The 23,794-nt window shown below is 44.5% G+C and overlaps 1 protein-coding gene across 2 annotated transcripts in view; it reads right to left on the bottom strand.

Moving 5' to 3' along the window:
• The window catches only part of DCDC2 (doublecortin domain containing 2), a 342,131-nt gene extending 323,636 nt beyond the window's left edge, over window positions 1-18,495 (bottom strand). For both annotated transcript variants that reach the window (XM_030211482.1, XM_030211491.1), the window contains exons 1-2: window positions 18,088-18,495; window positions 559-610 (exon numbers count right to left, since the gene is read on the bottom strand). In XM_030211482.1, coding sequence (XP_030067342.1) covers window positions 559-610; window positions 18,088-18,398 — 363 coding nt within the window. In that variant the 5' untranslated portion in view covers window positions 18,399-18,495. The remainder of the gene's footprint in view (window positions 1-558; window positions 611-18,087) is intronic.
• Window positions 18,496-23,794: the final 5,299 nt, after the last annotated feature.

The following is a 23,794-nucleotide window of genomic DNA, read 5'->3' as shown; positions in this document are numbered from 1 at the left end:
ACTGACGTTTTTTAAATAAGCATCCCTACTGTAGTAGGCAGAAAGGTAAGTCCAAAGGGGAAGGAAAGTAACCTCTATGAAGTCCAAAGAAACCAAAGGAATAGAGGATAAACCACTGACTTCTACACAGGGAGTGTCGTCAAAAATGTTCTTTAAGGCAACAGAAGAGACCTGACATGGGGCTACATTTCGGCAAAAACATCCGCCTGCCTCAGGGGTCAAATACAACAAAGCTGGAAGATGTTACAAACAGTGCCTTGGTAAAATGGCGCTAAATGTGAGCAGAGTTAAGAATAAGCACAGCCACAGCTGAGTTCAAACAGTCGCTGTGGCGCTAAAATTGCCACTGCAACAGTTTCGAAGAAATCCGCGGCTGTGCTTATTCTTAACTCTGATCACACTCAGAGCCATTTTACCGAGGCACTGTTCGTAACTCCTTCCAGCTTTTAGTACCGTTGTATTTGACCCCAGAGGCAGGCGGATGTTTCCGCCAAAACACGGCTCCACAGGCAGAAAGGTGACATCACTGTTTCAAGACAATGATAACAGTTACATTACCTGAGAATTAATTTCCACTGGCTTTTTCTTATTCTCTCCAATCTGCATGTAGCTAAAAGAAAAAAAAACAGGGATTACAATGATAGATGCAGAAACTATTACCATATGTTTCAGCTAAGAGAGAGTCACTTTAATAGTCTGTACAAACCTCAGCAGTGTTTTGTGTGCAGTAAAGAAAAGATAATGGAGCAAACCATTTTGAGTTCTCATTTTTTACATTTAATGGTAAAATTATGCCTTACCTGCTGATAATTTTCTTTCCTTTAGTAGCAGTAGATGAATCCAAGAACTGGTGGGTTGTGTCCAGCTACCAGCAGGTGGCGATAAGAGATTACAAAGCTGAAGGCAGTGATACCAGATGGCCAGCTCCTCCCTCACCTCAGTACATATCTCATCACCAAGCAGAATCAGACAAGAAACCAGGAAGCCTTCCTCACCAACCATACAAAACAGAAAACTTGTCAGTCAAGAGAAGCCACGACTGCGATGGAGTCCTCTTCAGTGGTTTCTGTTCTCTATCCTCTTCTCCTTTTTTTTGGGGGGGGGAAACTAAAGACCAGGACAAGACCAGATAGGCAAAACAAGCGCGGCTGACAAAGGGTGGGATCCTGGATTCATCTGCTGCTACTAAAAGAAAGAAAATTATCAGCAGGTAAGGCATAATTTTACCTTCCTTAGCGTATGAAGCAGATGAATCCAAGAACTGGTGGGATGTACCAAACCAATCCCTAAGTAGGGTGGGAAGTCGCCGCTCACTGAGACAGAACCGCAGCTGCAAAGGCAGCATCTGAATAGTGAAAGCACACCCATTCCACCCAAGAAGTAGATAGCAAACTCATGAAACGAGCCTGGAATGCCACCAGCGAGACGCAACCTTTCCAAAAAATCCACAAAGTATCTGCAATCCAACGAGAAAAAAAAAATCAGATCAGACCAGAGGCTGCCGTCCCACAGCAAGAACCAGCAACAAAGACAAAAAGAAGATCTGAACGCTGAAAAATATGCAACATCTGCAAATACCGGAGAGCCTCTGAACATCCAGAAGACGAAGCACTGTGTACTCCATGTGAAAATCCCCCTCCCGAAAGAAAGGAAGAAAGAAAGGCTTAAAAAGAAAAGCCAAACCACAGCCGGAATCGAAAGCAAGGTCACTCCAGATTCAGCAAATTGCAGAAAAAAAAACAAATCAACATGGCTGTGCTAAAAATTCAGACACTCTGCGTGATGAAGAACTGTCGACCAAGAACACTGCTTGTAAGTTCCTAAGCGTAGCATTCTGCAAAGTAACAAAAGGAGTCCTAAGCAATGCTAGACAAGGAGCCCCAAGCTAGACTCAGAGAATACGAACGAGGTTTCAGGAAGAAGAAGGTCGCAGCAGTGGAGGAGCAAAGCACTCTGCAAGAAATGCACCACCTCCGAGTGCAAGGTCAGGCCAGGCCCTTCTGCAACCCATCCTGCAGAAATAACTCAATCTCTGAGGAACAGATGCCCGCAATAAAGACCAAGCGTGGGGCGCAACCAGCCTCAAAAAATCCTCAACACCCGAGAATACGCGGCTGCAGTGGACTGTGGACCACATACAAGATCGCAAAAGAACAGTAACCACAGCGTCCAAAGAACTCTGTTCCTCAGAGTCGGCCTCTCAAAAAACCAGGCCATAAGTCCAAGAAGAATCATCCACTCAGGAGCAGACCCAGAAGGAAGAGCCCAGAGTAAAGCGGATCCAAAATGAAGGCACCACCAGGAGACTCACCATATCCGCATACCAAGGGCGCCATGGTTAATCCGGAGCTACCAGAATGACTCAACCCCAGTGGAGAGCGATCCAAAAAGAACTCAGCCGTAGAGAGAACACGGAGGAAACACTATCGAAGAACGTCCTCCGGCTAAGGAAGCAATAGAACAACCAGCCCTGCCGAATCACCCTCTCTCCGATGACAGAAGAAAGAAGGCACCTGGGCGTCCAGCTGGGACTCCATCAGATCTACCTACAGCGCTCTCTACCAGAGGCCATGTTGGAGAAGCACTGGTGCGGAATAACCATTCTGCCGAGACCAGAAAACAGCAGAAAAGAGAACTCACCGTAGGAAAAGCCCTCAAAGTGGGCCACGTAGAAACGGAACACGAGGTCCTCTGCCCACTCCATGGGGGCGACACGCCCTGATGGCCACAGTCTGACTCCGAGTCCCACTCTGTCAAGGAAGCAGCCACCGCCTCATCTTCTCTGATGGCACAAGCACCGCCTAGCTCGCAACTTGTCCTGAAGTGCTAAAGACGAACAGCACCAAAAGCAGGTCCAGGTGGGGGAGACGGCACAAGCACCACCTGGCCTGCAATGTGTCCTGAATGGCTAGAAGACAAACAGCACCAAAAGCAGATCCAGGCAGGAGATCGGCTACACCGTCCCCTATGCCATCCACCACCCCGGAGACGGAAGGAGAAGGCAAAGGGCTCTCCAGTCTGAGAGACTCGCATCCGTGATCACCACCATCCACTGCAGCGGCACCAAGGCATCCCTTCCACAGGGAAGAATTGTGAAGCCACCAATTCATGGCAGTACCGAGAACAGCCATGGAAGACACTGCTGGCACTCCTGGAACACAAGAGACCACCCGTCAAGAAGCAAGAGCTGTAGATGTCATCTATGAGCACCACCCACAGCACTACCTCCAAAGTGTCTGCCACAGAGCCCAAGATATGAATGCATAGCCAGGCCCGAGGACTCAGCGCACCCAAGTCTGAACCTAGATCCTCCAGTCCTCGGTCAAGAAAAAAATCGTACCAGAGCTGTCTGGAATGGGACAAGGTGGCTGATTTGAAGGGTGACCACCCAGCTCAAGGATTCCGAGAAGACCCAGGAAGATAAACTCTCAGATTTCGTCTACAGCGAGATGCACTCTGATGGTGTCCTTGCGGAGAATGCCACAAAACTCCCAAACCTAGGAAAAAGTGAATGGAGCCAAAGCCTGGAACTGAACATGAGGGCTCAGAACGGCCAAACAGAGAAACCACAGATGAGGGGACCAAAGAGGAAAGAAAAGAAACGCTTCCTAAGGGAGAAGTCAGGGAAAATTGAAGTGCAGGCTACACTGAAGCAGCTCTGAATATAGCTAGCTGTCCAATATAAAGAAAAAGTACAAACGTGCAATAAAAGCCTTAGAGACACTGCAACAAACAGCTAGCTAGAGGTGCCACAGATACAATGGAAGCTGCAGCTGGAATGCAATAGTTTGATCAGTGTCAGACAGCAAAACTAGAAGAGCAGAGCTGCTATAGGAAACCTCCACAGCTAACCATTGGCACTGTAGCCTAGTATAAACTGTCCCAACTATGGAAAGAACTGCTTGTCAAGGAAAGCAATATGAGAGAGGGAAGTAAAATATGCCCCGTAGAAAAGGAGCCGAGGGTCACAGCTTCTAATATGATACACAAACCAGCCTTTAAACCTGTGACCTTCAGGCTGAAAGCCAACCATGTTCCAGAAAAATAAAACTATTTTGCTGAAACTACTGCACCTGGAGCAAATACCCCTATGACAGCACTGAGGTTCCCTGGTTACCATGGAGACCAGAGCACTAGCCCCAGAAAACAATATATAACATTTCCCATAGAAAGGTGGAGCCAAAGGCACTAAGTCTAGAAACTCCCATTTGTAAAGGAGCAAAAGATGCAGAAGAAAAAAAAAGGAAACCTACTGCACCTGGTATTCCCCAGGCAGTCTCCCATCCAAGTAGAAACCAGCCAGGCCCAACCCTGCTGAGCTTCCAAGATCAGAGATCAGGCACACTGAGTGGTGTGCTCATAGGCAAAGTCTGAACTGCCAGTATAAAAAGAGTTTCACAAAGGAAGGAGGGAAACGTCCAAGCTGTGCCAGCAACTACCCTCAGAGAAAAACTGAGGGGACAGAAAAGTCTGTAAATAAAAAAAAACACTAAATAGGCCCTTTGAGCGGCCCAACATACAAGGAGCCCTGCTCCGATGCTGTTCACTATTTCTCACACCAAGAACAGCCTTAATCAACGCAGGAACTATGGTATAAGAAAATCTAAACTCACCACAGACAGTGAGGCCTATTGCTATCAATGTACCCACTTAGGCAAACATGGCTTTCCAGCTCAGGTGATTCTTGCTGCCTTTGTGCAGAAAGGGACTGCCCTGAAAAGACTCCCTCCGAATAGAGTGGAGGAGTGGCCTAGTGGTTAGGGTGGTGGACTTTAGTCCTGGGGAACTGAGGAACTGAGTTTGATTCCCACTTCAGGCACAGGCAGCTCCTTGTGACTCTGGGCAAGTCACTTAACCCTCCATTGCCCCATGTAAGCCACATTGAGCCTGCCATGAGTGGGAAAGCGCGGGGTACAAATGTAACAAAAAATAAAAGGAAGGTGGGAGAAATGGACCCTACTGCTGAGCTGGAAAGAAAACATCCCCTCTTCGGGACAGGGAACAAGCCAGAAAACTCCAAAGGCTGAACTAAAAAGGAACTGTCAGTTCCCCTACCAGACTTCTGCAACATCAAACATATAAATGGCAAGTGACCGACTCACCTGCAAATGCGCAGTAGAGACTTCCCTCTCTGTCCCGCCTCCACGTCAAGACGTGATGACGGAACAGAGAGAGAAACTGCACTGAGGAGTGCACCACACGGAAGGGGAGGGAGAGATCCGCAGAGGTCGCTACGGCTCCCCCCCCCCCCCCCCCCGAGGTCACCACCGGCCCCCCTCCACCCAGGCCAGGCCCTCTCTTCTCGACTGAACTTACAGCGCCAAAACCGCAGTAGGCAGATCAGCTCCCGTCGGCCTTCCTTCCCTGCCTGAGTCCCGCCCTCGCCGACGTTATGTCACACGAGAGCAGGACACAGGCAGGGAAGGAAGGCCGACGGGAGGCAATATGCCTGCCGCAGTTTCGGAGGTGAGGCGCTGTAAGTTTAATGGAGAGGAAAGGGCCCAATCCGGGTGGAGGGGGGCGGCGGCAACCTCGGGGGGGAGGGAGGGGAGGGCAGGAGAAATGCTGGACATGGGAGGTCTCAGAAGGAGAGGGGCCTTGGAGCTGGGAGGGATGGACGGAGGGGAGCTGGCTGGGAGGGAGGGACAGAGGGGGGCCTTGGAGCTGGGAGGGAGGGACAGAGGGCCTTGGAGCTGGCAGGGAAGGAGGGAGGATGCTGGACATGGGAGGTCAGAAGGAGGGGGCCTTGGAGCTGGCTAGGAGGGAGGGATGGAGGGGGACCCTTGGAGCGGGGAGGGAGGAGGGGCCTTGGAGCTGGCAGGGAAGGAGGGAGGATGCTGGACATGGGAGGTCAGAAGGAGGGGGCCCTTGGAGCAGGCAGGGAAGGAAGGAGGGAGGGAGACAGACATCAAAATAGAACATATCAATACTCGCCCGTTTTAACGGGCTTAACAGCTAGTATAGGCATACAGAGCAGCAGGCTGACGTGGATCCTGAAAAAAACAAGGCACATCAGATTCTTTCTGGAAAAAACTTAGCCATCTAGAACCCATCTGCCCAAGATGGGCATAAAAACTCCCCCAATCACGAAAAGGGCTATTGAGGCCAAGCTCTCTTTAAGAAGAAAGGTTCAAATTAAGGGTCCCAGAGCAGAGGACATCCTGCTCAGAAGACACAGAAACAGCTTACAGTAGTTCTGTTCTTCCCTTGGATCCCCTTGCATAGTGGGGGCAGTTTGAGAAGAATCTGTGCCACTGCCCCAGCTACATGCAAACAGTTTCTGACTCAACAGTGATTTTGGTAAAGGAAACCAAAGGCTGGAGAATCCCCTGTACCAGCAGTCTCTAATGGAACACAAGGTGGGGAAACACAGGGCAGGAAAGGATCAGAGCTGATATTAGGAGAAAAAAAAAAAAAAAAGAGGGACGAGCCAGCAAAAGGGCACGCGTTCCTGCCATTTTAGCGCAGGAAAAGACTGCTTGGGGAAGGGGAACTTCAGCACTTCCCTCCCCAGCGTTCAAACATGCCACCACACAGAGTCCCCACTGCGGAGCATCTGCTACCGCAGTGGTAACAGCTTTCAAATGCCAGCGTAGCCCACCTTAAAGCATGGTACCCCCGTGCCGAAAAGACAAAGGCAGGGACTCACCAAACAGCAGGTGTCTCCGAAGGAGAAGCAGAGTCCCACAGACGCAGCAGCCTGCTGCCTAACCAGCAGACAGACTGAAAGTACAGCACTAAGACAGGGAAAAGCTGTACTGCCCGGTTCTGACAGAAATCTTCTGTTTCGTCTGGGATTTTTTTTTAACACACTGAATGAAGGCAAAGGAGCTCTCTTGGGGTTTTTTTTTTGGGGGGGGGGGGGGGGGGTTACTGGTAAGGAAGGCTAGAGCTCTGAAGACCAGGAAGCAAGGGGGAGAAAGGGTGACGCAGGGACCAGGGACCAAGAAGACTGAGTATGCCCCCAAAGTTGGCACCATCAGCCAGACACCCCTAAACTCAACTGGCCCACAGGACCCAGGAGTATCCCCAACAGACAAATCCAGGAGCTGCTGAAGCACCGGCCACCACCTGCTGGAGATATACTGAGGTGAAGAAGGAGCTGGCCCGTCTGGTATCACTGCCTTCAGCTTGTAATCTCTATCTCTACCTGCTGGTAGATGGACACAATCCACCAGTTCTTGGATTCATCTGCTGCATACGATAAGGACCTGGCATTTATGCCTTTTTTTTCTCTCTATTCTGCACATTCATAATGCACAGAAACTCACTGGAAGTTTGCACAAGGATGAATTTCTACCATATTTTTTCCATTGCTATACAGTAAATTTTAATAGACATGAAAAAATTTTGACTCTACAGCAATAGCAATTGGAAACCTCGGTTTATGTACAAGTAGAGAACATGAGGCAACATCGCAAGCCTCACTATGAGGCCTTAGGCTGGGTTCTATTTACTAAGCATCTATTAAAGAACATTAATGCATATTAATACCATGTCAAGTGTATAGTTAGTAAATAGGTTCCATTAAGAATAATGGGCTTCTATTATTTAACATTGTTTAATCATATAAAAACACATTACTGTCTATTACATGTGTATCACAAGTGGAAGAATGTGATATTTTGCCTGTTGATCAGCATGGATTTAGGGCTATCCCCCAGAATCCATATAGTTCAAATAGAGATCTGCGCTGAAATCGGCGTGGATTCTACAACAACACATGTAACTTAATTGGCTTAACAAGCTAATCAGTGTTGGTAACAGCTGTTAAATAACACTAATTGGCAATAATTAGAATTTATGCGCACAACTTGCTAAGCGTATTCGGTAACTGAACTTCTAATGCACACAGGCAAAAAGGGGTGTGGTTATGGGCAGGGAAATGGGTGTTTTGTTGGTGTGTTCCAAAATTTATGCGCATAGTTATAGAATATGGCGCAGTGCTGGGATTTACGCTATGTTTACGTTGGTGTAAATGGATGCACGTAGTTTTAGGCACTGAGATATCAACTAAGTGTATTCTATAATTGGTGCCTAAATCTAGGCATCGATTATAGAAAACGCTGATTTTCTAGGCGCCATACATAAAATTTCCTCCTATGCATGAAACTGAATCTTTGGGGCCCTTTTACTAAAAAAAAAAAACATGAAACATCATGAAAAATATCCTTGGCATTTCCCATGTTGTTTCAAATTAATGTGCATCCCTAGTATTTATGGATAAAAATGCTTCATACCCATTGTCGCTTGAAAGCAACAGTGTTGTGTGTACCCTTGATGCAAAACCGAGAAAATGAGAGGTAAAGTTTAATGTGTTTATTATAAGTCAACAATAATAACATATTAAAGTATCAAAACATTTTGTCATTCAAGACCTTAAAGCAATATACTGAAATATAGGTCTATATTATTTCATACAAAATTGCACTTATGACACTCGCTTTCAAGAGACAAATCGATTTCCATACTGTCAAACAGAGCTGTTATATTTTTGGTCTAATTTTTAAAGAGCTTAATATACCATTTTTAGGGGGTGTACCAAGCAAAGCAGTTTACAATTAATCAGTATAATCAGAGAAGAAGGAAAAGGAATGCCACCATTCGTGTACATCTCTCTCTCTCTCTCTCTGTATTTGTGTAAGTTGCATTGGCTGATGTGTTGACTAATGTTATTAGTTCTTAGCAATCAAGGTCATTCATAAAGCAATCAAGGTCATTCATAAAATTCAGTCAAAACCAAGAAGTAAGGGTTGATCACAACACACACACACACACATGTACACCCCCCCCCCCCCCCCCCCCCCCCCCCCCCCCCCGGCTGCATTGCTTCTTACCTCCCTCTGCCTGGAACAGGAAGTAACATTAGAGGGAGCAGGGAACCAGTAGAGCAGACAGCTGTGCAGCTGCTCCCTGCACCCCCGCAGCATGGCCTCCACCACCCTGCCTTGGGTATGCTGCTGCTCTAAGGGAGTGATAAAGAGAGTAGATGGAATGGATGGGCAGACTGGATAGGACAAATGGTCTTTTTCTATGCTTCTGTGTTTCTATGATGAGTATGGAGTAATGCTTTTGAGGGCAAAGATGGGCTAGTATATTCCCCTAGAAACATTTATTCACTTTTCTTCTTTCCAATAGATGTTAAAAAAAGAATTATACAAAAGGTGTCCATCTATCTGTCTGTGGGCAAAATAACACTTCAAAAATTTAACTTTGGCATGAAACTTGGCATATAGAAAATGGTAAAAAAGCACCCCCGTTTCAAAAATGAGCTAAACCAAATAAATAACACCTTCCCCCCTCCCCCCAAAAAAGGCTCAAAGCATTTCTATGGGAGATGGTGCTGAAGGTTCTGTAGCATAGAAACTTACATACAGTGAAACTTAGCTGTTTGGGAATTCCTTCTTTAAACTGCCTCGCCTTGATTTCTATCCCAAAACTCCCAAACTGCTCTCACCCTCCCCCTCAAAAACTACACCCCTCCCACAACTGGCCCTTCCCCCCAATCTGCTCCAACCCCAAAAATACCTCCCAAAACTGCCCCACATTTTGCAAACTGACATCCCCCAAAAAACTACCGCCACATATTAATTGCCCCACTCCCAAAAAGTACCCCTTCAACTGGCCCACCAAACTGCCTCATCCTGAAATTGCCCCAACACACATTCACATGTGCAAAAGAGGTTGAAAATAATTCCCAAACTCTGCACGCTTTCCCCAATTGTTAGCACTACATTTTATTACACATCGAATTTACTTTCTATGTCCAATCTTCTGAGAGTTTTAGACTGTATGCTACACCTCTTCTCCTGTAGCATATGTTTTAACGTCCTGTTTTAATGTTCCACTCTCTGTTATTCATTCATTTTCCAATTTGCTCTAGTGGTTCATTGTCCTCAGAAAAATTGCAAAAAATGTTTTCCATTCACTACAAACTCTCAGACATTCCTTACATTCCTACTGAGAAACACAATTATCTCCTGCTATACCCCATAGGCATAATGTAACTGCTTTATCTCTTGGAGGAGGGTAGGCAAGAGGTAGGAACCTCAAACTGTGGAGGTGGGGAGGGTGAAATTACAGCCCCTCCAGTCAGATTGGAATCAATTACCCTTCTCTCCCCCTCCACTGACACTCACTCTCTTTCATACATACCAACTACAGGGCTTTCTTTCAGGCATTGTGCCAGAACAAAGTGCAAGAACCTTTTCTACTACCTGCCAAATATGCCATGTTAGCCCCACACTTAGACAGCCAATGCAGCAAACTGCACAGCTAAATGCTACTGTCACTGTAGCAGAGTGTCTTTGAGTGCCTGTGCGCGTTCAAGGAATGCAACATCCTGCTCCATCTGATAGGAAGACTGTCAGTGGAAGGCAAGATGCAGCGGGTCTTCAGCAGCTACATGTGCTCAAGGGTCCCATGTCACGCACACTGCAGGACAGACGAGCAGAGGTAAGATGGCAACAAAGGGAAGCAGGCTGGGGATAAAGTGAAATGAGAATGCTGAACACAGCAGGCGGGGGACACTGGATACCACCAAAAACCTAAGCAGCATAGAAAGCCAGAAAGCCACTGATGCCATACTGAAAACTGGCACTGCTTCGCTAAACTGAGAAGTACTCATGCCTCCACCTGGGTTTTTTTGGTTTTTTTTAAACGGAACCCAGTGGGTTTTTTTGCTTTTTTGTTTTTAACTGAACTAACACCTGTCCAGAACAACCACCTGGTGCTTGAACCCAAACCAGAGCAGAGGAAGAGGAACTATATATAACATGCTCCCGAGCCCAAGACCTTGCAGGGAGACAGCCATGACAGCAGACTAAAGCCATTGCACCTGCCTGCTTTCAGTTTAGTTTGGTTTTTTTTTCCTTTTTAATATCATAGTGGCTGTTCCCCGCAGTTCTGCAAACTCCCTTCCCTTGAAAGGGCTGAGGCCAGCAACAGACCATAGTCCACCCTGAGCCCTCAGGCATACAGGGAAAGCTCGGGGATAGGAGAGGGGTGGGACCTGGCCACCCAAGTGTAGCACCCCCCGAGGTATTAGAGAACCCCCGCAGGCCTCGGCCTCTGCCAGCAGATAACCAAAACAGCACACAGATATATGAGAAAAGCAAACTTATTAGACTGAGAAAGAAATAGGTACATTTACCTGAGCTAACAGAAATTAGAAAACATAATAGACATTTTGAGACCAAGGGGCTCACCACATCTACCACATGCTGGAGACTGAGAATACTGAGGTTTCCAAAGGGCTGAGAACGGCTCTTATTGGCTGCCTCAAAATCAGTCTTCTCAGTCTCCACCTGCTGGTAGGCCTGCTCAACCCATCAATCATTCTGGGCCGGTCCGGAGGGATGCTAAGGAAATAGTATAATAAATTAGTAGTATAATAAAATAAACACATACTGGCAAAATTCTTGGAGTCACCATTGATCGAAACCTCACTCTCGACGCCCACATGAAGAATACAACGGAAAAAAATGTTCCAATCGATGTGGAAACTCAAAAGAATAAAACCTTTTTTCCCAAGAAACATCTTCCGCACCCTAGTTCAGTCATTAGTAATAAGCCACCTGGACTACTGTAACGCCCTATACGCAGGCTGTAAAGAACAGACCATCAAAAAACTCCAAACAGCCCAGAACACTGCAGCCAGACTCATTTTTGGAAAACCAAAATACGAAAGTGCGAAACCCCTAAGAGAGAAACTGCACTGGCTCCCGCTCAAGGAACGAATTGAGTTCAAGATCTGCATGACTGTACACAAAATCATTCACGCAGATGCCCCACTATATATGTTAAACCTAGTGGACTTACTGCCCAGAAATGCCGAAAGATCGGCCCGCAAATTCCTCAATCTGAACTTCCCCAGCTGTAAAGGAATAAAATACAAACAGGCTTATGCTACTACCTTTGCGTACAAAAGCACACAGTCTTGGAACGCACTACCCATGGCCCTGAAAACCATGATTAATCTAACCAGCTTTCGCAAAGCTTTGAAAACACATCTCTTCAACAAAGCCTACAAAAGTCACCCTCAATGAAACAAATCATTCCTTAAACCACCCAAGTACACCAAAAAACACCTCTCACACGACCCTACCTAACACCTTTCCATCTAAATCCTCTTGTACCTCAGTTTATGATCGACTGTTTTTAAATCATGTAACGACGTTATCATAACTATACTCTGTAAGCCACATTTAGCCTGCAAAAAGGTGGGAAAATGTAGGGTACAAATGCAATAAATAAAATAAAAATAAAGTACACACCATGATGTCTACACGTGTATAAAAAAAAGGCTATTTACACACATAAATAAATCCCAATAAATAAATGTGACTAAAAGATTACCCTCAGTAAGTGGAAGTGAGATAGGACAGATGGATATAGTACTGCAGATGGGAGTCCAGGAAGATCAAAGCAAGAGGGAAAAATCCCTTCATTTACTAGAACTTCCTTTTGTTTGGTTCAGTAAAATGCAACCCAGCTGATAACGAATATAACTGCACCAACAAAGGGATCTCCTTTGGGCGGGCTATGGAAGGATTTCTGGACAGGTTTGAAACTGAACATTGCTTTTTATTGCTCACTTTTTATTTTGAGGTTAAAAATGTGTACAATTTCTGTAATTGAAGGCAATGGAGGTTATGGGCCTGCCATTTAAATGGAAAGGAAAGAGGTTGAATGAGGGAAGGGTTTTGACATCCATACCATTAAGGGTTGATAATACATTATCATCCACATTGTTTAGATTAATGCACAATCAGTGAGAAATAAGGCTGTATTGATTAAGGATTTGATTTTACAACATGTTTTGGATTATTAGGTGTAACAAAATATTGGTTTGATGCTGCAGATGTGGTTTTAGCTAATCAATGATTCTCTATAGGTTTTAAATGGGATTGGGGGTGTACAAATGGGAGGAGAAGAGGAGTTTTTCTGATTTATAGAGAAAGCTTGCAGTTTGTTAAGATTTTTGATAAAGACTTTGATGGGACTGAGGCACTAACGTTGAGTGGTCCATCATGCTCAGTTTGTTTGGTGTACTGCAGTAAGGATTGCTCTTCATTACTAAAATCTTTGTTATCACTCTCTGTAGACTTGTCCACTTTGATAGACCCAGGAGATTTTCATCTCGCAATATCCTTGGTGACCACATATTATATGTATTATTTGATGCTCTTGCTGCACTTTCTCTTAAACAGGTTATTGAACAGGCAACATATCAAGCAGGTCATATTAAGAATTTATTGTTTCTTTTGAATCAATGGGCTTCTGATGCCCAGGTTATTTCCCCAGTGGTGTGGACAGATCATTTTTTTTCATTGTGTTAACATTGCCATTAAGAGGAGGAAGTGAGTGATGTGCCATTGCATACTAGGAAAGTGCACCATTGGGTAGATCCTGATTCCTTATGGGAGGCATGTTCCCCATTATTAGGAGATATTTCAGATTTAAGGCAAGAGGAGGTAGTTAAACATTGGGATGAGACTTTGACAGTGGCATTAAATTTGGTGGCACCAGAGAAGAGGGTGGTGATGAGATCGGAGAGAGGCAAAAGTATATTTTGGCTATCTCTGGGCTTGAGAGAATGCAATGGGAGTAGTGTAAAATCATGGAATCCAGATGTAAAAGACTCTTATTTGTTGAAGCTACAGGAATATACTACTGTTATTTGTAATAGCAGGGAAGAGTATTATCAGCAGAGAATTAAGGAATCATTGAATTGTCCCAAAGAGTTGTTTTCTATTGTGTGATCACTCACTCAGGATAGTAGTGCAGTTGGGCATAGTTCCCCATTTTCACCACATGAGCATATGTTTTATTTTAGTCAGAAAATACAAGTATTATTAGTTCTTTTTCTAGAAGTGAAGATCTGGGATATTCATTTCCCATGCAAGTGGAAAATGGGTTGGTGGGTAGTTCAGAGGTGAAACAAATTATAACTCCATAATTGGTTATGATTATAAGCACATTTTTTTTTGGGGGGGGGGGGGGGGGGCTAGATTTGTTCCTGATGAGTTTAAGGTAACCACAGCATGCTCTGTTTTGAAGGATTCCAAAGTGGGGTGTCACATTTTGTCTAATTCATCGCTCAATATCTGATTTACCAGTATTAGCAAAGATATTAGAACAATCAGTCTATGTGCAATTACATGATTTTTTTGTTACAAAATTCATTGTTGGATAAAAATCAGCACGGGTTATGCAGATCCGCAGAGCACATAGCAACGAGGTGCTGGTGGCTGCAACTATGGATGAGATTTGGTTGGGGATTGATCAGGGATTGATCAGAATGTAAACTTTTTTTTTTTTTTTTTGCTTTTTTGGACATATCAGCAGCATTTGATACTTTAGATCATGAAACTCTGTTGCAATGCCTGGGTGCTTGTGGCCTGGAGGGAACTGTTACGCTGTGGTTTCAATCATATTTGTATGATAGAAAATAATGCATTTAGGTGATAACGTTTTAGCTTTCTGTCCTTTAGGCACAGGGGTACCGCAAGGCTCAGCCCTGTCTGCAGTGCTGTTTAATATCTATTTGGGTCCCTTAGGGCACCTGATGCAGTCTATGGGGGTATCAAACTGTATTTATGTGGATGATATTCATGGGGGGTTTTTTCCTGTTTAAGTTAGTGCTACAGATGCAATTTTGAAAATGCAGACTCTATTTGAAGAAGTGTTTTTGTGGTTACAAAAGAATTGGCTGAAACTAAATGTGACCAAGACTGAAATTACTTTCTGTACGTGTGGATTTTTCTTTTGTTTTGCCTGATTCTGTTTCTTGGTTAGGAATGCTTGTGAACATTTTGACTGAGGTGCGGATTTTGGGGGTACTGTGATTCTTGTTTTTCTTTTAGGTCCCAGATTCAGCAGCTGATTCGAAGCTCGTTTTTTTAAGTGGCACTTACTGACTCGGTTGCGGCAACTGTTGCCAAAAATTGAATTTTATAAAACTAGTGAAGGCCATGGTGCAGTATTGTTTATTTTGTACTCAGTCGTTGCAGGTTGTTCAAAATTCAGCAGTGCATTTGATCTTTGGCCTGCTTAAATTTGAACATATTTCTGTATATTTGAAGAGACTGCGATGGTTTATTTATTTGTTGCATTTGTATCCCACATTGTCCCACCTGTTTGCAGACTCAATGTGGCTTACAATAATACATCCTGACAATCGCCAATCGGGTTACCAAATGATTTCTGGGTAAAGTTTAAGTAGAGAGGTGTGGTAGCCGTGTTAGTCCACTCTTAAGGTTATCAATAGAAATCAAACAAAATAAAACATGGAAAAGAAAATAAGATACCTTTTTTATTGGACATAACTTAATACATTTCTTGATTAGCTTTCGAAGGTTGCCCTTCTTCGTCAGATTAGAAATAAAGTTTAAAATTATTATTGCCGGTTCATTGTGCACTGCATCAAGACTCTTTTCTTTATTTGAGGCATGCAGTTAAGAGATATGTGCCATCATGGCAGTTACGCTCGATGGTAGCTGGCAATTGTACCTGCTTTGGCTCACCTACATTTGAATGTGACTAGAAAGAGCATTTCCTCAATTACTGGTCCAACTGAATGGAACAAGTTGCCTTCTGGACTGAAAAATTAGACTGGTTTATTGACATTTAAACGTCAGATGAAGCCACATTTATTGTGCTTGGCTTATTATGTCTCTACTAAACACGTATAACTCTCTGTTTGGGGCACTTGCATTCTCAATTTTGGGACACAAAGGATGCCAATGAAATGTGTGCTGCATAGATTGTTCTTTTTCAAATTATTGAGTATGATATTACTGTGTATGTTTTATTTTGTATAATATGTTTTTTGTTCCCTGCTCTGGATAAGGATGAGATATAAATAATAAATCTAATGTAACCAGGGCTGTTCGATTAAAAGTTTTAATCGCACTATTGATCGCAATTAACATTTTTAATCGAATGGTTGATCGCATTAGGTGTCTCCTTCACATTTTCACCTGTATGGTGCAAAATATAGACTGCAGATGTCAATTCTCAAAATTGGCACTTTATAGTTTTTAATGCAATAAAGGTATTGGATGGCTCAGTGAAATCGTACAGGCTTACAGAATGCAGGCCTAGCCTAACAGAACAGCAGGCTGAGAACCAAGAAAGTCGCAGTTCAAATAATTCAAATCTTTGTGATGTTGGACAAGTCACTTAACCCTCTATTGTCTCAGATACCAAATTAAAAGGCAATTCTGGAAGGCATGCCAAAGTTTATAAAACAGTAGGGCTTACAAGCGGGACTAGTGCCATGAATTGACTCATGTGTGTAAGCAAGCACTGTTCTATAAAATTGGCACACAACTTGCATAGCGCATAACCAAAAGTGGGCATGTCACCGTGCAATGCCTGCAACTTACAGAATCCTATTAGTTGCATGCACCGCACACTTAGGTATGGCCAAGTTACACTAGCCGCTGACCTGGCAAAAGGGGTCACGCTAAAGTTTTGGGGCTACAAAGCCGCTTTGCGCTTGCATTCTTTAATGAGGTACACCTCAACACTATTACAGAATTGGTGCTAAACACACCCTATTGTGGCACCTTAATTTAGGCACCACTTTATAGAATGCACCCTTAGACTGGAAGCCCCCTAAGGATATGAAACACCTCCTCTACCTAAATGTAACACACCTTGAGCTAGGTTCCCTCACCTCAAGGTCACGGATTCAAGCCCAACTCGGAAGGGACCAAAGGTCATGAACTGCTAAGAACTAGCATGGGAAAATAATTACAACATAGCAACAGATTGACACTCTAGTTGGCAGAGTCAGGAGAAAGATCAGTTTGGGGCAGAAGTAGTACGAAATTTTCTCCAGAAACATGAACTGAATGCAGTGGTGTGCTGGTAAATTTTTAACAACGGGCTCTCTCTCCGGGCATAGCCGGCCCTGAAATTTGGGGGGGGGGGGGGGGGGGAATACATGCCTCTCTCTCCCCTCCTTTGTGCAGGCACGCTATGCATACCTTTGCTGAGCCCCACCAGCCAATAAATGGCCTGCCACCATTCTCTGCTGCTTGTTTCTGGCTCTGAGCAGCATGATGGAACCTTCTTACGCTTGCATGAAAAGTCCCAGCCTGATGCTCAGAGTCAGAAACAAGGAGCAGGGAGCAGCAGCAGTCGATTTACTTGGCTAGTGGGGCCAGCATCACTTCCAGCAAAGTAAAAGAGAATTCAGGAGAGGGCCCAAGCCCACATTTTGGGAGTCAGTTGTTAAAGTAGCCATGGGGAGGCCTACTTTAACAACCGGCTCCCAAAATTCTTAAAAACTTAAACAGCTCTCGCGAGCCTGTGAGAGCCCGCTCCAGCACACCACTGACTGAATGATACCATGGGTGTTTCTAAAATCTATACGCGTGGTTACAGAATACTACCGGTCTGCATGTAATTTAAGCGCCAGCATTTACAGCAGGTTTTACTTGGCGTAACTGCCCGCATATCCTAACATGAAAAAAGAAACCCTCTTTCCACATAGCCTGCATTATTTCAAATGAGTAGAGCGAGTGTACACTCTAGATTGTAAGATCTGTAGAGCAGGGACTGTCTCTTCATGTTCAAGTGTACAGCACTGCGTACGTCTAGTAGCGCTATAGAAATGATAAGTAGTAGTAGTAGTTATTCACAACTGACCAAAGGGCAAAATGGCTTAACAAAACTAAATAAAATGTAAATTCCCATAAACAATGAAATGAAAATGTTCTGGCTACCATCTCCAGAGAACAGGGAGCTTTTCCCTACAGTCCCCCAGCATATCAAATATCAGAGAAATAAGAACCCTTAATCGTTTTGAAAAGTTTTAACACAAACTGTCCTTCCTTGGATACCGTGAAGGAATTGTCTTAATGTTGGGGGGTGCTCAAGCACCCACTATATTCACTAAGCTGGCTCGCAGGCACGAAACTTGACACTGCACTATTGAGGCAGAAAACGTATTACCAGCAGTGTAGAAAGAAATAATACATTAGCAAAAGAAAGCGAAGGTACAGGTGGCTAGTATTTTACTTTTTGCTGTGCAGGTACAGTAGAGGGGGTGGGGGCGCTAGGCTTAATACTTACTCGAGTTTCTTGAAGCCTTCGCCTCCCCCGGCCACATACACCTCGCCACTCTGCATGTCGTCCAGCGAGGTGATCCGGTGGCCGGCCCGCGGCGTGTACAGGTTGCGAACAGCGCCGAAGGGAGCGTGCACACTGCCCGTCACCTCCTGCAGGAAGACGTCGAAGTTGCCCACCTTCCTCTCGTGGATGAGCATGCGGCGACCCCGGTAGAAGGGATCCCCGTTGCGGTACACCACCACGCTCTTCACCTGCGGCTGCTGAGCCAACCCAGCTGCACCGCCGTTTCCCCGACCCGAGCCCGACTCGCCCATCCTCCTCTCGAGAAATGCAGACACACACGCAAAAAAATAAATAAACAACAGCAGCCGCTTAACGGAAAACTAACGACGGGACTTCTTTCTAGAGAAGGGGAGGGGGGGGGGGTCTTCTTCTCCTCCAAATCAGAACTCGCCGGCTTCAGCGAAAACTTCTCTGGCGCTGCTCGAAAAGCGGCAAAACCCAGAGCTCGCGAAGAGCTGTAGTAGGGACAGCAGCCTACGCATCATTTAAACCAAAACAACAACAACGGGAGCAAAATAGCAACCGGGAGCAACTTTTTCATAGGTGGTGGGAGGGGGCGACTGGGCAGGACCTTTTTTGCCCTTTACAGGTGGCTGAAGAAGTGAGGGAAGGGACTTTTGGGCGAGCGGGTTGTTGTGTGGAGCGTGGCATGCGCACGCTCTCTCTCTCTCTGTGTCTCGCGCTCGGTCTCGGTGGAGAGCTACCCGGGGAAACCGTGTGTTATTTTTTCCCTCCGTTTCCGTGGCAACCCCGGTGCGGTAGGGGCTCGAGATTGCTAGAGGCGCGCGGCGCTGCTTACCAGCTGAGGCAACTAACTCCTTAGCGAGCCCCGAGCTGCACCTGGAAAATGAGTGTGTGTGCCAAGTCCCATCACTGCTTAAGGATTTATTATTTTATCTAAAATGGTATGCCTAACCTGAGTTTGTTGCATTCAACATGATATGCTTATTTGTCTTTCCCAATTTTTCTTGCCCTGCAATTTGAGAAGAAGATGCAATTTGAGAAGAAGACTAGTAAGAAACTGAACTTTATTGGCACATAATGCCTCAATCATGTTCTGAATTAGGTGTTCTGGGGGAGGAGAGGGGGGAATCAGTTCTATAAAGGGGTGGCTTTCTTGCAGCCATGCAATAAGGGAAAAATACATGTGCACTCTTCTTTATAGAATACAAGCGTAGTATGTCATAAAAGCACCTAGAATTAAGGTGCAATTACTTTACTATAGAGTGAGGAAATGCACCTAAATTGCAAGTACGCTAGCGTTTAACTATAGAAAAGGTGATTACGACAAAATGAGAAAAATTGTGAAAAAAAGACTGAAAGGAGCAGCTCGCAGAGTAAAAAACTTGCATCAGGCGTGGATGCTGTTTAAAAACACCATCCTGGAGGTTCAGGACAAATATATTCCACGTATTAGAAAAAAGGGAAAAAAGACTAAACGTCAGCCGGCGTGGCTAAACAGTAAGATAAAGGAAATCATTAGAGCCAAAAAACAATCCTTCAGAAAGTGGAGAAGAGAACCAACTGAAAGTAACAGGATAGATCATAAGGAATGCCAAGCCAAATGCAAAGCGGAGATAAGGAGGGCAAAAAAGGACTTTGAGAAGAAATTAGCGTTGGAAGCAAAAATACATAGTAAAAACTTTTTTAGATACATTAAAAGCAGGAAACCGGCCAAAGAGTCGGTTGGGCCGCTGGACGAAAATGGTGTTAAAGGGGCGATCAAGGAGGACAAAGCCGTAGCGGAGAAATTAAATGAATTCTTTGCTTCGGTCTTCACCGAGGAGGATTTGGGGGGGACACCGGTGCCGGAAAGAATATTTGAAGCGGGGGAGTCGGAGAAACTAAACAAATTCTCTGTAACCTTGGAGGATGTAATGGGTCAGTTCAGCAAGCTGAAGAGTAGTAAATCACCGGGACCTGATGGTATTCATCCCAGAGTATTAATAGAACTAAAAAATGAACTTGCGGAGCTACTGTTAGAAATATGCAATCTGTCCCTAAAATCGAGTGTAATACCGGAAGACTGGAGGGTAGCCAATGTTACTCCGATTTTAAGAAAGGTTCCAGAGGAGATCCGGGAAATTATAGACCGGTGAGTCTGACGTCGGTGCCGGGCAAGATGGTGGAGGCTATTATTAAGAATAAAATTGCAGAGCATATAGAAAAACATGGACTGATGAGACAAAGTCAGCACGGATTTAGTGAAGGGAAGTCTTGCCTCACCAATCTAATGCATTTTTTTGAGGGGGTAAGCAAACATGTGGACAATGGGGAGCCGGTTGATATTGTATATCTGGATTTTCAGAAGGCGTTTGACAAAGTGCCGCACGAAAGACTCCTGAAGAAATTGCAGAGTCATGGAATCGGAGGTAGGGTATTATTATGGATTAAGAACTGGTTGAAAGATAGGAAGCAGAGAGTAGGATTGCGTGGCCAGTATTCTCAGTGGAGGAGGGTAGTTAGTGGGGTCCCGCAGGGGTCTGTGCTGGGTCCGTTGCTTTTTAATGTATTTATAAATGACCTAGAGATGGGAATAACTAGTGAGGTAATTAAATTCGCCGATGACACAAAATTATTCAGGGTCGTCAAGTCGCAGGAGGAATGTGAACGATTACAGGAGGACCTTGCGAGACTGGGAGAATGGGCGTGCAAGTGGCAGATGAAGTTCAATGTTGACAAGTGCAAAGTGATGCATGTGGGTAAGAGGAACCCGAATTATAGCTACGTCTTGCAAGGTTCCGCGTTAGGAGTTACGGATCAAGAAAGGGATCTGGGTGTCGTCGTCGATGATACGCTGAAACCTTCTGCTCAGTGTGCTGCTGCGGCTAGGAAAGCGAATAGAATGTTGGGTGTTATTAAGAAGGGTATGGAGTCCAGGTGTGCGGATGTTATAATGCCGTTGTATCGCTCCATGGTGCGACCGCACCTGGAGTATTGTGTTCAGTACTGGTCTCCGTATCTCAAAAAGATATAGTAGAATTGGAAAAGGTACAGCGAAGGGCGACGAAAATGATAGTGGGGATGGGACGACTTTCCTATGAAGAGAGGCTGAGAAGGCTAGGGCTTTTCAGCTTGGAGAAGAGACGGCTGAGGGGAGATATGATAGAAGTGTATAAAATAATGAGTGGAATGGATCGGGTGGATGTGAAGCGACTGTTCACGCTATCCAAAAATACTAGGACTAGAGGGCATGAGTTGAAGCTACAGTGTGGTAAATTTAAAACGAATCGGAGAAAATTTTTCTTCACCCAACGTGTAATTAGACTCTGGAATTCATTGCCGGAGAACGTGGTACGGGCGGTTAGCTTGACGGAGTTTAAAAAGGGGTTAGATAGATTCCTAAAGGACAAGTCCATAGACCGCTATTAAATGGACTGGAAAAATTCCTCATTTTTAGGTATAACTTGTCTGGAATGTTTTTACGTTTGGGGAGCGTGCCAGGTGCCCTTGACCTGGATTGGCCACTGTCGGTGACAGGATGCTGGGCTAGATGGACCTTTGGTCTTTCCCAGTATGGCACTACTTATGTACTTATGTACTTAAAAGACCATGCACCTCACCTATACTCAGCACATATGCATGCTCATCTGCAAACTATGAACCATTGCACTTAGGTGCATTTTGCTGTGTTAGTCCTCTTTAAAGGTAATAACACAAAAAAGGAAAATAAAATGATAAACTGTTTTCATTGGACTAACTTAATACTTTTTTTTTAACTAGCTTTCAAAGGCCAAAACGTTCAGCCTTGGGTCAGGACAACATAAGCAAAAGATGACAATATCAAAATATATGTGATGCACAAAAAAAGCTGTGGAGAGCACTTTTCAGGACAAGAGAACCACTTTGATGACCTTATGGGTTTGCTCTGTGATGTTTGATGTATGTAATGCCTGTGAAAATTGACTCTTGTCTTTAGCATCTGGCTTGGATCTTCAGTATAGCACTCTTCCTCACCTCATGTCAATAGCAGGTGTAAATGCATACACTTAAATGTGGTACTGTAGTATGTACCTTACAGTATTCTGTAAGTTACATGTGTAACTGTGGGACCTGCCATGCCCCGCACAAGCTTTGCCCATGTGTATGCAATTACATTCTAAGTGTGTTGTGTGCCTATGTTATAGAATACCACCACTGAGTGCACGGCCAGCACTTACACACACAACTGTAACAATCGCATACATAAGTGCTAGTATTCTATAATTTATGGCGCAAATTGTCCCTAACTTTAGGTGACTTGTAGAACGAGGGGATAAATGCCTAAAACCTCAAACAAAGCTATAAAATTACTCCCCAAGAACAGATACACTAGCTTAGCTTACTCATTACAACAGCAACTTAGGCAAGACATCTCCATATAGAGTAAAAATTATGAAAAACCTAAAAATTACTGTATATCCGCCTCAAAGGATTTCTGAAAAACACAACTCCACGGTCTCCACCCACCCATTGCTAGTGCAAAAATCCCCAGGTTTTAGTGTGGCATCTTTTTGAGGTTAGCTATTTCTTTTCTAAGATTGTAGTGCACTGCTGGGTAGCATGAAAATGCTTGCTTACTGGTACAGGAAAAGACGTAGAACTCAGGGATTGAATTGACAAATGTACAATACATTACAAATACAAAGTCGGTCTTACATACCGCTAAAATCCCCAGAAGGGTTCAGTGCAGACGGTTACAAACAAATATGCACTCTGACTGTGATGAACTAAGCTCCCAAACCGGTTCATACTGCTGCAAGAAATTGTGCTCGGCTGAAAACTGAAAGTAGTTTGCCTGACTGAAACCTGGCTTGATGATGTTGACCTTTGCTCTTTGAACCAGGCCTGTCCACCTGGATATAGCTATTTCTTCTCTAATGGTCCATATAAAAGAGGAGGAAGTCTGGCTGTTATTTATGAGGTGTGTCATTTCACCTCTGTTTGACTGTTGAAGGAGTCGTTTTTCAAATCAAGACACCTTAACCGCAAGTTATATTGTTCTTGTCTACCAACCCCCGCTCCTGTTACACTTTACGCCTTTGATTTTCTCTCACCTCACATTCTTAAGCTCCCTAATATAATCATTTGGGGGGAATTTAATTTACATCTTTGTTATATGCTAAGCTCTCTTGCTATGGACTTTATCTTTCTTGTCTGATTCTGGTCTTGTGTAATTTGTGTCTGAACCAACTCATGCTGCCGGGTATACACTCAATTTCCTTATTGTAAATGAGGATAGCACCTCAAGTATCTGTTTCCATAGAGTTGCTCCAGTTCCTTGGTTAGACCGGTCTGACCGTTCCCTTATTACTTACCGCTGGTCCTATATGACTCCTATGAGTAAGAATCATGTTGCTCCATCGCCTCAGTTTAGAAACACTAAGCCCATCATTTGGATTCCTTCTTATACTGTTGCAACCCTCTTCCTGTACTCTGCAGTCTACTTTGGATCATGCTACCCCTTTGCAGGAGCATCATTCCTACAGGCCTAGAAGTTTTATCTTTCTTGTTTGATTCTGGCCTAGTGCAGCTTATGTTTGAGTTCACTGACTGACTACTAGGATGACTCATTCACTGATTTAAAAAGACACCTTCAAGCAGGAATATCCAATCAAACACAGGCTGAATCGTGACATCACAATCAGGAAGCCAACAGCTTAAAGTG

Source organism: Microcaecilia unicolor, chromosome 1 (genome assembly GCF_901765095.1).
Source record: "Microcaecilia unicolor chromosome 1, aMicUni1.1, whole genome shotgun sequence".
NCBI classification, from domain to species: domain Eukaryota; kingdom Metazoa; phylum Chordata; class Amphibia; order Gymnophiona; family Siphonopidae; genus Microcaecilia; species Microcaecilia unicolor.
This window is presented reverse-complemented; position numbering and strand designations above follow the sequence as displayed.